Source organism: Panulirus ornatus, chromosome 32 (genome assembly GCF_036320965.1).
Source record: "Panulirus ornatus isolate Po-2019 chromosome 32, ASM3632096v1, whole genome shotgun sequence".
NCBI classification, from domain to species: Eukaryota; Metazoa; Arthropoda; class Malacostraca; order Decapoda; family Palinuridae; genus Panulirus; species Panulirus ornatus.
Window position 1 is genome coordinate 5,407,147 of NC_092255.1, and position 16,018 is coordinate 5,423,164.

Sequence of the window (16,018 nt, forward strand, 5' to 3'; positions counted from 1 at the left end):
TCTGTGATTTTTAGAAAATGTCTGATTACATTTGCCGTTAACACCGTTTTCTGTTTTTTTTTTTTATCTTATTTTAGTTTTATCCAGTTCATGGAACTGGTAATTTTGTAGTTACTGAGGGTCAAAGATGTTGATAAATCCATTACACAAAGAAGACGTCGTACTTGAAGCGTGTGTGTGTGTGTGTGTGTGTGTGTGTGTGTGTGTGTGTATGGATCGGTTAGAAGAGATAAGGCGCGGGAGATAAGGGGCCAAGGTGGGGCGATAAGACCTCTCCCCAGTGTGTGAGGAGCATTCTTCCACTCCCCTCCGCGCCTGTCCATCGCTGTCACTCTCCCTCGGGCGCCCGAGCCGAGGCGGTACATTATTAACCGGACTTTCGCTTCTGCTTTTGGCGCGGGGGGGGGGCGCCATGGCGAAACCCGCCGAGCTGTGGTGAACTGGGGGCTCGGGTTATGGCGGCCGAGTGTCGCGTCGCGAACGAAGGATTACCGACTGCCATCGCCGCCCTGGGGGCCTTATTTAAGTAGTTCTGGTGATTGAAGTCGTTGGTGCTAGTGATCCGTGCAGGCCTGTGGTAGTAGGGAGTGATTATAGTGCTTTTAAATGGACCTAAAGAGGGCCATTGTGGTCGAGGAGGAGACGCGTGGTGTTCGCCGAGGGAGACGGTCGTTGGCGGGAGTAGTCGCCAGGCCGTCGTCGTCATGAAGCTCAAGTGTTGCCAATGCTTCAAGTGGCGCCGTCGCCACACCCGCCGTTGCTACACTGACGGTAAACAAATGAAAAAAAAAAAAAAATCCAATTTTATAATTCATTATCAACTTTCCCTCCCGCGAATTATGATGGGTGTTCGTAATTAATGCAAGATGATGTTTTATAAATTGTTACTTTGGAACTAATGCGTTATTTTCTGGGCCTTTTTTTTTACGGGCGATTCGTTTGAATTGTGAGTTTTTTAACGTTTTTCTTTTTTAAGCATTGTGATTGGTTCTTTTCCCTTCCTTATGATGTTGTATGGGAAAATATATTTAAATTCTAAGTTAAGTTGGAAGATGATGAAGTATAAGTGGCATATATTAAACAGAAAACATATAATATATATTGAACATATATTAAATAGAGAACATATATATTGAACACAACATATTTTGTCTATTATAATGTCCTCGTACATTTTGCCTAACCTTTTGATATACACAATTAATTAAACTGGGGGAAAATTAAATTTCTATTCTCTTACCCCTCCAGGGGAAATCAGCCAAGTGGGAGTTACATTAAATTAATGTAATTTGATCTTTACTGATGTATTTCGTGATTTTTAATTATTTAATTATATTTTTCCTTTACAGGGGAGAGTGTGGTTGAGGTGTATGGAGGCCCCCACAGTACAGCCGCTCCTGTAGGTGGGCGGGGCGGTCATGTTGACCCGGCACGCCCACAACCAGTAGACCCCGCCCTCTTGACCTCGCTTGACCTGGAGAGCGACCAGCACCAGCGACACTCCCCCGACGGCGACATGTTGGTGACTGACACGCCACACCCAGCCTACCACGACCTCAACCACAACAACCACGTCTACGCCCACAAGCCGCCAGGTAGGGCGCCCGTGTCGGGGCATTAGTTATCGTACGCTTGGGGAGGGGGGGTAAAGTTGTCGTACTGTCGATATTAAGTTATCATACACAAGGGATTAAATTATCGTACTCTGTGGATTGTTATCGTACTCAAAGGATTGTTATCGTACTGTGGTTATTAAGTTATCTTAAGGAATTAAGTTATCGTTGTTAAGGTATTAAGTTATCGTACTCAGTGGATTAAGTTCTCGAGAGATTGTCATCATACTTTAGATATTAAGTTATCGTACTCAATGGATTAAGTTATTGTACTCTAATGGATTAAGTCGTACCCAGGGAATTAAGTTATCGTACTGTCGGTATTAAGTTATCGTACTCAATGGATTAAGTTGTACTCTGATGGATTAAGTCATCGTACCCTGGGAATTAAATTATCGTACTGTAGGTATTAAGTTATGGTACGTAAGGGATTAAGTTGTAGGTGTAGTCGAGGGATTAAGTTGTAGGCAGAGGACGAAGATGTCTTCGTAAACGAGTAAGATTGTCGTACCGCAGGGAAGAACGTGTCGTATTCAAATTGCTCCACTCCAGTAAGGGGTTGTTGATTCAAGGTATTCATGGCGATATGGTTATCACCCAGGAAATGGTCGTGTGAATCATTCCTTCAGTTATTTAAAGGCTTTACAACGGAACTGTTATCGTTACTACTTTTGCCGTTATTTTTTTGTTTGTTTTTCAATGGCCATTGTCTTTCAAAGGAATCATTCACCCAGCTGGCATAACGTGGTCCACACGCAAAGCGATACATAATTACCGTAATTGTCTTTATAATTGTTACTGCTAATAGGAGCTGGCGACTGTATAATTAGTAGTGTTTGAACAAGGTTGTTCTGTTGCCATTGGTGTGGTGCAAGGATGGTTCTAGCTCTTCATCCTTGTTTGACAAGAGTCGAATATATTTGACAAGAGTCGAAAGTGTTCCTTCCTAAAAATTGACCTAGGCTATCTTTCAAACTTGGCCCCTTGCCCTACGCCGCATTGTTGGTTCACTTTCCAATCTTCTGTAGATATTACGTTATTTTTTTTTCTTTAACTCCCGAGAGCTGGCTGCTTGTGTGCCCCCCACCACTTGCTAGACCAGGCAATACCCGGCAAGCTGCTGTCACATGATTACCGTCTGGCCATTGGCAAGTCAAGGGTAGGCCGTTTGGATAACTTGTTTCTTTCCCTTCACCTCCAAGCTTTGGCAACTTTCTACCATCTTATGTCTTTCCCAATAACTATGACTTGGCTTATTTAAAAGACATGTTTATCACTTCCTCCAAAATTCATCATTACTTTTCCATGTCTCTCTCCCTTTCTTTAACCTCCCTGTATTCCTATTCAGGCCCGGCCATTATGAAGATGCACAAAAATTGTGTTTTATTGTGACGGAGTCTGACGTAGAAGAAAGAAATCCATTTGTATATAACTACCAAGTTGGCTTGTTGTCTTAACGACCAATTAAGGGGAGTTATTGGGGGGGGGGGGGGGGAAGGAGAGGATGGGATTGGGGTTAACCATCTAGTTCATTGTTCATTCAAAACATTTGTCAACAAAGGTCTAATCATTTTTTTTTGTAATTGGGTCACTTGCTTTGATAATTGTGTATGTCTTGTGGTCAGACTTTACAAAATCATTCATTTTACCGGAAGAAAGAACTAAATTCCTTATATAGATGGGTACAGTACATGTGAATTATATTAAATGTGAATTGCATTCATTTTACATGACTCAACATAGGCTACATTGTTACCTTTCCCCCCCATAGAAGCCACTAGACCCTCTGTGTTCCTATATTTGTTGATGTTTATCAGTCACTAACTGATAAATGTACAGAGTCAGATGACCCCATTCTTATGTAACATCCAAAGTGCAGAATATGTTCCAAATTATTATCATTAATGGATCTCAGGCTTTTATTCAGTTAGACTGGATTTTAGTCTTGACTTGATGAGATGTCTTACATTGGGAAGAAGTTTTGAAATTTGAAGCAAATTAATCACTGATAAATATGTTTGTTATACTGTCCATTCCAAGCTTTGGTTTCCGAGTAATGGCTATACTAAAGTACATTTTTTGGTTAGACTTGTTGAATTACATGTTTTCATGAAAGGATCATATGGCAGACTGATAAAAGTGCTTTAGGAAATACATTAGAAGGGTTTAAAGACACGTACGCACTACTGTAGTGTCTCACAAGATAGTTAACAACATGACCTCTGGAGGAGATGAGTGAGCATTGGCTGTTCTGAGAAATAGAGAAATCGTAAACCTTTAACGATCCTAAGTCTAACTATTTTCTTTTTCTGCAGAGGATGTAAGTCATGTGAACGGGCGAGCAGCAAAATACGTGGTGAGCGACTCGGACAGCTTGGGAGGCCATGACAACTATGCCTTTGAGAGCGAATTGAGTGGCCAAGATAACTATGGGTATGACCCAGGATACAGTTCGGAGAGATCACCAGAAGACGAGGAAGGGCCACCTCTATTTTGTCATGCTGCCCAGAGAAAGAGTGGTGCTGCTTCAGAGAGTCACTCGACACTGCAAGACCATCTTCCTCTTAAGTTGGCACCTGGTCAAGTGGTGACAACCCATGAATTGATGAAGCTCTTCCCATTTATCAATGAAGGTGAGGAAAGTCATCATTTGCACGTAGAGTGGGTAGAGGTGTCGAGTTCTTTACATTGGAAACACTGGAACTAACAGGTCCTTCTACCTAAAGGTGAAAACATCCAGCAAGTTCTCAGAAGTGACTGTGTCAAAAAATGGATTTTGCAAAATGTATGTGAAGGAAAAAAAAAAGATTGCTTTTCCCGTATTGTCAGAATGATGAAAGGTTATTCATGGTGTTCTTACAATGTTGAAGGTAATTTGTAACATTTGTGTGTTAGCACATATATATATATATATATATATATATATATATATATATATATATATATATATATATATATATATATATATATGTCTTTTACATATATGTTGGGGCTGTTCGAAAAAATGGGTTCGTGGCTTAGGGTAGGGTATATAGGTTTGTTGGACCTGGTTGTAAAAAGATATTTGTGGTTTTGGTGCATTACACATGACAGCTAGAGAATGAGAGTGAACGTAGCTTTCTTAGGCTCTTCCTGGTGCTGTTTTGCCAGTGCAGGAAATGATGTTCATTTGTGACAGAAAGAATATACATACAGGGCATGGAATACCTGTGCTTTCACAGCTAACAGAGAATTAAGAAAAGGAGAGTTACCTAATTTTTAGAATAAACATTAAAGTGTTCTCTTCCCACGAGAAGTTTGGTATGAGGAGAGAAAAGTTTTTAAGTTAAATGCTATCGGTTTTAATGTCCAAATTAGAAAGACAAGTGAGAAACTAAGGGCAAGAAAGTTAGTGAATGGGAAATGTAGGAAGGAGTGAAAGAAAAGATGTGAAGTCAGTCATTCAGCATCAAGAATGATTTCTTTCGTTTCAAAAACTTTCTAGCAATGCATAAGATAATCAAAAGATACACTACAGTATATATAGTGGGATGATTATATCAGGAAACTCCACACACTACCCAGTTTCTTTGTCCTGAGCAAAGATCAGAGAAAAAAGATTGCATGCATATTTGCAGTGAGAATGAATACATACTTGATGGATGGAGCAACTGCCATAAGGATATAATGTCTGAAACGAGACATAAAAGTCATAAGTTATGCAAATGAATGTTATGTCCTTGGGAGATTGTTTTGAATGCAGGAAGTCGTAGTAGCATATTTCATTAGGAGATTGTTTAGAATGCATGAAGTCGTAGTAGCATATTTCATTATGTACATTGTGTTACAGGTGAAAATGAAAGCATTGTTATAACTGTATTTTTCCCACAGGCACGGTTTTTGAAGTGACTGTCATAAAAAATCTACGTGGATTGGGGCTGGCAGTAACTGGTGGGATAGAATGTGACGTCCCTCATGCAGGTCTCATCCGCATCAAGAAACTGTACCCGCAGACTCCTGCGTGGCTTTGTGGTCAACTGGAAGTAGGGGACATCCTCCTTCATGCCAATACCCAACCACTTACGGGACTGTCAAGTCATGTAAGTTTCTGGAGATGTTCACATTATACTATGATAAAATTATGGGATTCATTAATGATCGCAGTGGTACTCTGTTTCCTTCAGATTAGGAAGAACAAAGTTTTTGATGGAATTTTTGCATAGGGTATTGCTATATTCTCTGTTATGCAGCACAAGCTGATAATTGAGGACTAGATTCTTTAGACTTTTTAGTCAGCTGGAGAGTTTTTATAGCATCTCATTCCATTACATATACTCTGTACCGCATTCCACTTGATCCCTTCTGTGAATTTTACACTGTGGAAATTATGAGCTGTGACCACCCATCTACATCTGTCTTCTCTAAATTATGTCTGTGTCTAACTTATTTCGAGTATTGTGATTGTTTTGTATACCTAATCAGCAAATCCTGAAAGCTTTAACTTCATTGTATTATGATTGATTACAATATTTTCTGTTGATTAAGAATTGTCATTGGATATGGATAGCAGGAAAGCTTCGATTATGGTGCAGTGTTTGATGCACTCGTACCTGGAAGACACTTGTATTGATGATAATATGCACTGGTGTGACAGATTTTCTAATCCCATTCTTAAAAGGAAAGAAGAGCATGCCACAATTCTTGAAGACTATTTTACAAAGAAGTTTTATATCTACAGGAGGCTTTGGAGATGCTTCGCACTGCTGAGCGTGAGGTTACGCTTGAGGTGTGTCGGCCACCACGTGGGGCAATGGGGGAAGGAGTGGACACCATAGATGGAGGCTCCAGCCTGGGAGTTGTAACTACAAGTCTCATCCCACCAAGCACTAGTCATAACTACCTCTCACCTTCACCATCCTTCTCTTCTTGTGGGGTAAGGAATTTATCTGTGTATCATGTTGACAACTAAGTTGATATTTTTTTCATGAATAAATCAAGATGCTCCTGATTCATCAAACATAAGTTGTGTTTTAGACATAGCCTGAAGATTAAGTTAAAGTTTTTAATGGACTTTATGTTTTCTAGGAGTTTGAGGTGGAACTAACGAAAGTAGCAGGATCACTTGGCTTCACTCTACGTAAGCAAGACAACAGCATCCTTGGACACACCATACGCTCTCTGGTAAAAGAGCCTGCAATTTCAGATGGCAGATTACGGCCAGGAGACAAAATTATTTCTGTTAACAATACAAACATGTGCAACATGAGCCATGAAGAAGCAATTGGTTTCTTACGCACCTGCCCCGATACTGTAACTCTAAAATTATATAGGTATGTTTTATATTTCATACTTATATGTTTAATTCTCAGGAACTGTAGTTCTCATCATAGATTACATTAATATATTTAATTCTCAGGAACTGTAGTTCTCAGCATAGATTACATTATTAACATTATGATTTATATGTTGATCCATGCATTTTTCATACATCATTCCATAACTCTCTTTGTAAAAGATTGGACTGTTTACAGGGATGCCATGCAAACTCCTGTGTCTCCAGCCTCTCCTACTGAACCTGATGTTGTCTTAAAACCAAAGGCTCTCCGTAAAGAGGCAAGAGACATGTTGACAGACCTAGCCATGAGGAAACAGTCTCCCAGTAATTCTATGAATTTGACTGGTGCCACAAGTTCTCCCGGAACTCCCAGAAGACGTCGCCTACAGAAGACGCCTAGCCCAGATATCAAGAGTGTAGTTGTGGACAGTAAGTTTCGGTTTATTTAAACTAATATCCATAGTATCTTTTCCTGTCACTATACAGTAGACCCCATACTTTTATTTGCTAAGCTACTTAGCAGTCATCATCATATCATTGACTGTGTTGGCAGAGGCTTATATTAAAGCTTATTTTATTGAAGATTCTTTAGGTTTTTAGAAACTGCCTACACTTATAAGCATAGGCAATTGAAGATAAATACAAATGAAAGTAGAGGAATGGTGTTTGAATGGAAACGGATTGAAAGTATAAATTTTACAAAGTCCCATTAAGGGAGAGGAAGTGTATTAAACTGTATTAAAGATGTGGAGAAGGAAAGAGTGGAAGAGGTGACAGAACTTAGTATATGGGTACTATCCTGGGCAAGTTTAGTGATATGGAAGGAGAGAGCAGATCAGGGTTGAAGAGTCATTGGAACCCTTATTAGACTGATTTAGGGTAGAGGTGTAAGTATGGAAGTGAAGAAAGGATTAAGGGATAGCATAGTCCTCCAGACTCCAACCTAAGCAGCTGAAATATGGATGTGGAATGAGTCACAGTGGTCAAGAATCCAGGCTGTGGAAATGAGTTGTTTGAGAGGAGCACGTGGTTTGACTAGATAGAATGAGGAAAGAGATGAGAGGGTGTATAGGAGAATGCAAAGGGAATGAATTGTCAATCGGTAGAGTGGGTAAAACATGATGCTTTAAGGTGATTTGGGCTTGTGGAAAGAATATAAGGTGGGGAGTTTGTAAGGAGATTGTTTGACAGTATGATTAAGGGAGTTGATGTGAGAGGTCTGACATGGGAAAATAGAGTGGAAAAATACTGGAAGAACAGAAGTTGGGCAAGAATGCATATATGTTAGTGAGGGAGGTATGTAGGGATAGGGATACTGAACACCCTTTTGCTGCAGCCACCCCATCAATGGGAGCTTTTGAAGGGAACAGGTGTCAGTGATGTAGATGGATGGACAGCTTAGATTTACTCCCAGATCCTCATTTCCCCTTACTTTGTCTAAAATTTTTTATGCTTCCATCCCACCTTTCCAATTTTTCATTTATTGTAGATAAACCCATGTTGGCACATGCTAGGCAGGTGTAATCTGAAGCTGAGGCAGTACTACATGTTGGTGTGTTGTGGCATGTATGGTTTCATGATAGCTGCCATGAATCATCGTTTGTTTGGACGAGTCATGGGGCCCATGTGCTGTAATTGTGGGAACATATTTTACCATATACAACTCAAGATTATAGCCAGAGGATCTTGAAAGCTTTAGTACCCCCAGTCTACCTATCAAGGCTCAGAGCTCGTTGTTAAGAAAAACTGAATTTGTGGCCTACTCCACAAGAGGTTCATATATTCATCTTAGGATGTAGATGAAGCATTGTGATGCAACTTTAGGCATCCATGTTCTTTCATTTTTTTTTATGGGAGTGTAAACATGAGTTCATATGTTTTTATGATTAACACTGTGTACATTTGAGTAATTTGCACCTTTGTATTCAGGGATTTTTAAGGGGAGGTGCTGAGCATGAGGTCCTGTCACTGTTTTTTGTGGCAGGAGTTATAGTTTGTATTTTTCTATTAACAGGATGGGATTCATTGGTGAGAAAAACAGAAGAAGAATCTCTTCCAGGCAGTCCCATTGTAGAGAACAAAATTTCTCTAAACAGCATCAGAGAAATAGACCATGAGGATTCTCCATTTGGTGACAGCCAGACTGACGACTCTACCTCCACGACCATCCGCTCAAGAAACTCGTCTGCTGCTTCATCATGCTCATACACACATTCTATCTCAGAGTCATCCAGACCCAAAAGACCTAGCTTTCTTGATCTAAGCAATGGACGCAGTTGTCCTCGCAAAACGCAATTCACACCACCCCATGAAGTGGACCAGTCATTCCCATCTCCATTAGGAGCTCAGTACCCCTCTGCTGACTCCCTAGACTCAGCTCCCCAGTTGACGTCAGCTCACAGTGACACCCCAGCATTCTCATACCTCCACCAGGGATACCACAGTGTCAACCTTGGGGCACTCCATCAACACGAAGACCTAACACTCACAAACACAACGTCAGACCACAATATAAGTAGTCACGATAATGAAGGGCCTTCCAATAATGGCTTGTTAAAGTGGAAAGGGATTGTTTTTACACCTGATGAGGAGGACAGTCCATCACTAGAAGATTCTATAAAAGATGATGATAGTGCTGGGGGATCACCAAAGTCACAAAAACCAAAGGTATGTAGCTTATTCATTTGGTATAATTTTCTCTAGTCAGATATTTCATGCTCTATACTATGTATGAGGCAGAAGAATTCTTATTTGTAAGGAAGGGTATTGATGTCATTTTCAGGTTACGTAACATTAAAACTATTTAGTTATATGCTGTCTGTCAGTGATGATAGTTTACTTTAAGTATTCCGTATAGGTTTAGATAATTTGCTGTTGAAGATTTGAATTAATTATCGTTTTTATGTTTCAGATGGTGACACTAGAGCTCAACCGAGGGTGGAATAGCCGTTTGGGCTTCTCCCTACAGCCTCGGGGAGACGACACAATCATTACTGCTATATATGCTGACAGCGTTGCAGCCAAAGATGGTCGACTAAGAATTGGTGATATTGTAGTTAAGGTAATTTATCCTATCATTCTCATGTGCTTGCTTTTCTGTTATGAATATCTACCATTAAACAAACTAATCTCTTGGGTAGATCTGCCTCCATATTTTTTGTATGGCCTGTGTTAAGAATAGAATGAATTGCTGTATCTTGAGGGATTCAATATGTTTATTGGAAAAGATACAGAATTTGGATGAATTTTATTTTCATCTGAATTAACTTCTGCTGGAAAAAATATTGTTACAAATTGTTTGTTTTATATAAAGTTAAACTGATCTTGGTTCATTATTATAGTATCTTTAATTTAGCATTCCAATACATGGAATGGATCAGATTTTTGCAGCCCATGTATAATAGAATTGATAATTTGGATGCAAAAGGAATCCCTTCATTGTTTTAATTTTCCCATATTTTTAGGTCAATGATGTGGATGTCGTCGGATGGGACTCAGAATCTGTCATTGATTTGCTCCGGAAAACCAGAGGAAAGATTTCACTGACTGTTCTTCAGCAACCTTGTTAAAATAATTTAAGGTACTTTTAATGACTTTTTAGTTTTACCTTATTTCAGTTGGTCTTTCCTAGTGTAACAATATTTGTGTTGTTAACTACACCTGATGTATTTCAGAGAAAGCAAAATTATCCCTTGTGTCTATCTATCTATATTTCTGATGCCCTTTCTCTTTGTTAACTCCTGTAAGGGGATGGCTGTGGCAAAAATCTGCATAATTGTTGAATTCCAGTGTCACTTCGTAGACTACTGCCTCACCCTAACAAGCCACAGGCAGAGGGCAACCCAATTTTCCTACCAACTACTTCTACCTAATGTTCCTACCAGCTATTTCTACCTAATGCTCTCCTACCAGCTACTTTTACCTAATGTTCCTGCTTAATGTTGCAACCTAGTACTTGTACAAAAACTCCCAGCTGTTGCTCTTACCTGCTTCTTCTACCTAATTCTCCTTTCTAATGGTCTTACCCATTACTTTTATCTATTGCTCCTACCATTATGTCAAAAGGTAGGGTTAGCGCATGACACTCACTCCAGGACAGCATAGAGATACGAAAAATGAGTTGTGTGAGTTGTGTTGTCAAGTGGTATGTTTGACAAAGAGAGATTGCATGTTTGTGGACATAATGCTTGCAGTCCACATTTGGGTGATGCAGAAAGAAAAGACAGCTACCTGGGTCAAAGGAGTGCACTCGACAGCTGCTGGAGTGCAGGCTCTCTATGTAGCTGTCACTAACCCTCCCAGTGCCTGGGTAGGTTGTATTGGTATATACTTCCCTGGTCGTTGGCTACCCACTAACTACTACCTAGGTATTAGCTGGTAGGTAAAATTTTGTCTATATGAATGTGAGAGCATTGCCTCCTCTTGTTTGCTAACCAAAATGGCAAGCCAATTTCTTTGTGACACTTTTGATCTAACAGATTAGAGACATATGGTGTTTAGCACATCCTCTCATATCTAGTAAACATTTGGAAGCAGAAGAAAGTTTTTCTGCATAAACTTCATCAGATTCTTTTGTCACTATATTAGGACACATACATTGATGTTAACTGTTAGCGTTTAGAACACTTGAGGGAGTAATCAAATATATTCCAATTCCTAGTGGTGGTATTGATGTTTTTATGAGCTGTTTTTTATGAGTATAAGGGAGAAAGAGTACTATCTATGATTCTCCTATGTGTCATAGAATGTGATTAAGAGGGGGAGGAGCAAGGAGCTGGAAAACCTCTCCTCCTTCATTATTGCATTTCAAAAAAAGGAACAGAAGGAACCAAGTGAGGATTTTTCATCGAAGGCTTAGGCATCTGTTCTGGACTTTGTCTTGCAAATGGGGGAGAAACAATAGTCAGGCATAAAAGATGGAAAGCCAGATGTGTTTCATCAGGCTTGAATGCAAATAGTAATTGCGTTCCAACGAGGAAGCTGTAATTTTCATATTAATTCGTCATTTCCAGTTGTCCTCCTCAGCACATTCTCATGCAACAGTATCTCCTTTGCATTACCTTTCTGTTAATACATAATCCAGTAATGCTTACGCCTCGCTAACCCCACACACCCACATATACTTAAGTATGCTTTTTTTTTAGACCTGGGTTTTACAATCACCAGTTCTTTTTCAGCACACAGCTCAATGAGCTGTTCATCAGTATCATATATGCTGGATACCCAAAAGCCCCCAATTATACTTTCGGTTGCCTGATCACCCTTTCTTGCATTCAAGCCTCTCATTACTACCAATCAGTGCCATGGATAAATATTGCTGATGTACTCGCTCAGCTCCTGCCAAAACATCGATTTCACATAATCCACTTTCATTCTCATTTACATGACCATGGAATTCTCTTCCTTTCTTTAACATGCATTCTCACAGCTCCTTCCTCAGCAGAACTTCCACTCCATTCCTTGCTCTCCCCGTCAGCTAACTAAATCAGCCCTGTGCTATATTAACGGGTCTCTCGTTAGCATCAGGTTTTTAGATAAGGGGGTTTGATTCGTGAACCTGTTGATTAAGCCTTTTTTTTGTCTTCATTTCTCCCATAACAATATCTTGGGCTGGGATGGAGGAACCCAGTTCCTTGGTAGATGAGTAATTTTATGTGAGAGAAGTAAAGAAAATATTGCATTATGTTTGGAAGAGGAGCATTTCCTACGCTAGTGTCAAAAAGGTTTCAGCTTTCATGATTATGGTTTCCTGTCTCATTTATGCTGTCAGCTGGACAGTTATAATGACTAGTAATGAAAGATAGTCATATTCATAGCTGGAGATTCCCAAAGGGGGTGGTCATAATTATGAAGGTGGATGTTGTCTGTGCATCAATCAACCTGTTTGTGAAGAGAGAAATGAGTGAATGGGGTACCTTGCATGGTTATCAGTCATTGAGTTTGCTATGAATAGATGTTTTGGAAGACACAAGTTTATGCTTATCAAATGATATTTTATGATATTATATCATAAACGTTATAACCCCTATAACACAGGAAATGACAAACATGGATGAATTTTTTTTTCATAATTGTGAAGACAAAAGACATCCTCACTTGTCAAGGGGGAGCTCATTTGGCATCTCCAGTCCACGCCATGCTGTAGGCTTGATAGTGGTGCTGATTGGAGACTTCTTCCTTCCTTATGCCAATCAGTTGGTTGTCAGTTAGCCAGTGCACTTTTGTTTTCCATAATTTTCTTTCCATATTTTTGGTAGGAGAGAATGGAGACCAGCAACAGTTTTGTTTCAGGATGTATATGCACCAAAGAATTTGCATATCGTTTATTTGTTTATGTATTTTATGTTCCAGTCTTGCCTATCATTTATTTTTTTACCTATATTTCATGTTCTAAGCATTCTTTTAGATTTTTCCTCTAAAGATAACCCAGACACATACTTATCTCTGTCTAGAAATTGATGGATTGGCATGATAGAGAAGAAATAAGTTCATCTTGCTGAAAATTCGTTTCTGGAATATGGGGTGTGTGACATTCTTAGATGAGATTACGATAACAAATACACTGCCAATCTATGTAGTAGTTTGTGCTGTCCTGTGGACGTTTTTGTTGTAGATACTCGTTAATTACTCGACTCCAAAGTCAAACTTTCCACCTTCTTACATGATTGTATTTACCAGCCCGTCTCCAATTCTTAAAACTTGCTGTATTTATGTGTCTTACTGTAGTGTGAAAAACACTAATACACATCAAAAGTTTTTCCTCTTTGTAAATGACCAGCATAATAGATATAATGCATTCTTAGAAATACTTAACTAATTATTTCAAAAGATTGAGTATGATCCTAATCCTCTAATTTTTTTTATTTTTCAGATATAGCAACATATACTCATCTTGGGCAGCTGAAGCACAGATGTCACTCACTGTGGGGAGACTTGGCTTTTCCAGTGTCGGGTGACTTGACGAAACTTGTCATGAGTACACTTAGTCCTCCCTACTTCATCTGGTCGTTGCTTCCAGTCGTTAGTTGACTTGTAGTTCCTAGTCAACAGCATCCCTGGCCCGCCTCACACCATCTGGCCATGTTATTGTCAAAGTTTTGGCCTTGATATTCTGCTGCTTTGCATGACACCTACATAGAGGGTCTACAGTGTGGTTTCAGTCTTTTGGGATCTACTTGTAAGACAGCTGAGGCTTATATTAACCACTTCCTAAACTGCCGAGCAGATAACGTGATAACTCTGAGAACATTGTAGCTGATGGCTCCTTGTGTGAGTCGAGTTTCTTTTCGTCTCTGTTAATATTTTACCTCTTGCATGAACTCCATTTTGCTCAGACTTAGATAGTATGGTCTTGTGCGAGAAATCAGACAAGTGCTGTCACACACACTCCTATCTAGGGAGAGTATCAGTTGTTGTGCTGAATATGAGGATGTGTCAGTTAAGAGACCTTGTATGACAGACATACATTGTGTACAAATGTTCAAATTACATGTGAAAATACGAAGCTTTTCCATTATATAGGCCATATTTATGTAGTGGACTTCACAAAAGAAAGCTTCATCTCTTATACTGTACTTATTAGCCGTTAACACTGCACTTATCCCTAGTGTAGGTCTGACAATTCATTGTTTAAAAAATAGAAAGCCTCACTATAAAAAGCAGCTGCATTGTTTCATTGTTTTAATGTTGTTGTTGATATTTAATAATTTACAAGTTGTACATCCATGTGTTGTTCTTTGAGACTGATTATGCAAGAACAGATCTGCACTTAACTCCCCGTGCAATAGAAAAGCTTGTGCCAAAGATACCGACTGTATGCTAAGTACAGTCACATCATAGATACAGACTGTATGCGCAGTACAGCCACGTCGAAGTTACTGACTGAATGCGCAGTAGAGTCACATGAAAGTTAATGTAATTTCAGTAACAATATTTTTTTTCTTTGCATGTGCCATTATCTTAATTGAATGATATTCAAAAATCTTAACATTCCAGCAAAAAACTTTCTAATTTGTTTACCTCTTGAAGGAGGCTCCAAATGTCTTTCACCTTTCATCCTATCTGTGACAAAATCAGGAACTGCTGAATTGTAGATGATGTCCTAAATGAGATTTGTTTGCCTGGGTATTTATCAGTCAAAATGAGCCTCATTGATTGATTCTAGATGCCATCAGGGTTCATATGCATCCTGGTATTTCTGGAATGTCCTCGAATTTGACAGGTCTCGAGGTGTACGAACCTTGGTGGCTAAAGCCTGGTCATGTCACTTTTATAGACCCATTGGGAAATGTCGAAAATATGTTATGAGATGTTATAAAATGTATTTTAGAATCATGTCACCAAAACTGTATATATATCAATAAATAAATATATATTTCCTGTATGAAATGAGTTATTTTTCTGAACCTTACTGAAGATTTCTAATTTTCTGTCATGGCTTATTAAAATGATTTGAAAGGATTCTTCCCTGTAAGTGAAATTGAGCATTACTTCTGTTCTCAGTTGAAGTGGATATTTTGTTTGTCAAATGGAATGATTGAGAAATGAAGACTTCCAGTCATTATGTAATATTAAGCATATAGAATATACACTCGAGTACCTGTGACAAAACTGCTTGAAGAAATATGTTATTTAACCCTTAAACTGCAGTGCACGTCAATAGACGTGAGCATAGATGACTGCAGTGCATAATCATAGATGTGGATGTAGATGATGTTAATGCATGCCACTAGACATAAGCACCGACAACCGCAACACACGTCAGTAGAAGCATTACTTTTCCCGCTATTGTTTGAATTGTTTGCTTCCATGGAATGCCTTTATGGGAATCATATGATGCTGCAAGCCATTGCTGAAAAGATTTCATATATCTCAGTCACCCAGAAATCTTCATCAAGAGTGCATACGTCATCTTGGTGTGATTTCATATTTGCAGGCATACTATTTTTTTTTTTTTTTTTAGTGTAAATGAAACAATTTCTTTAGTGGTCGTGTTGATATTTATGATGAAAATCTTATATGTTGAATTATTCCTGTCAGCAAAGTTCTCTTTGTGTGGATGATACAGGAATATGCATGACAGAAAAGACGA

The 16,018-nt window shown here is 39.1% G+C and overlaps 1 protein-coding gene across 1 annotated transcript in view; it reads left to right on the top strand.

The window, feature by feature from the left end:
• Positions 1-15,315, top strand: part of LOC139759006 (uncharacterized) — a 183,523-nt gene extending 168,208 nt beyond the window's left edge. Inside the window, exons 3-12 of the mRNA XM_071680889.1 lie at positions 1,350-1,595; positions 3,929-4,246; positions 5,484-5,692; positions 6,331-6,525; positions 6,678-6,922; positions 7,124-7,356; positions 8,942-9,594; positions 9,839-9,988; positions 10,392-10,507; positions 13,799-15,315. Of these exons, the coding sequence (XP_071536990.1) occupies positions 1,350-1,595; positions 3,929-4,246; positions 5,484-5,692; positions 6,331-6,525; positions 6,678-6,922; positions 7,124-7,356; positions 8,942-9,594; positions 9,839-9,988; positions 10,392-10,496 (2,354 nt within the window). The 3' untranslated portion in view covers positions 10,497-10,507; positions 13,799-15,315. The remainder of the gene's footprint in view (positions 1-1,349; positions 1,596-3,928; positions 4,247-5,483; positions 5,693-6,330; positions 6,526-6,677; positions 6,923-7,123; positions 7,357-8,941; positions 9,595-9,838; positions 9,989-10,391; positions 10,508-13,798) is intronic.
• Positions 15,316-16,018: the final 703 nt, after the last annotated feature.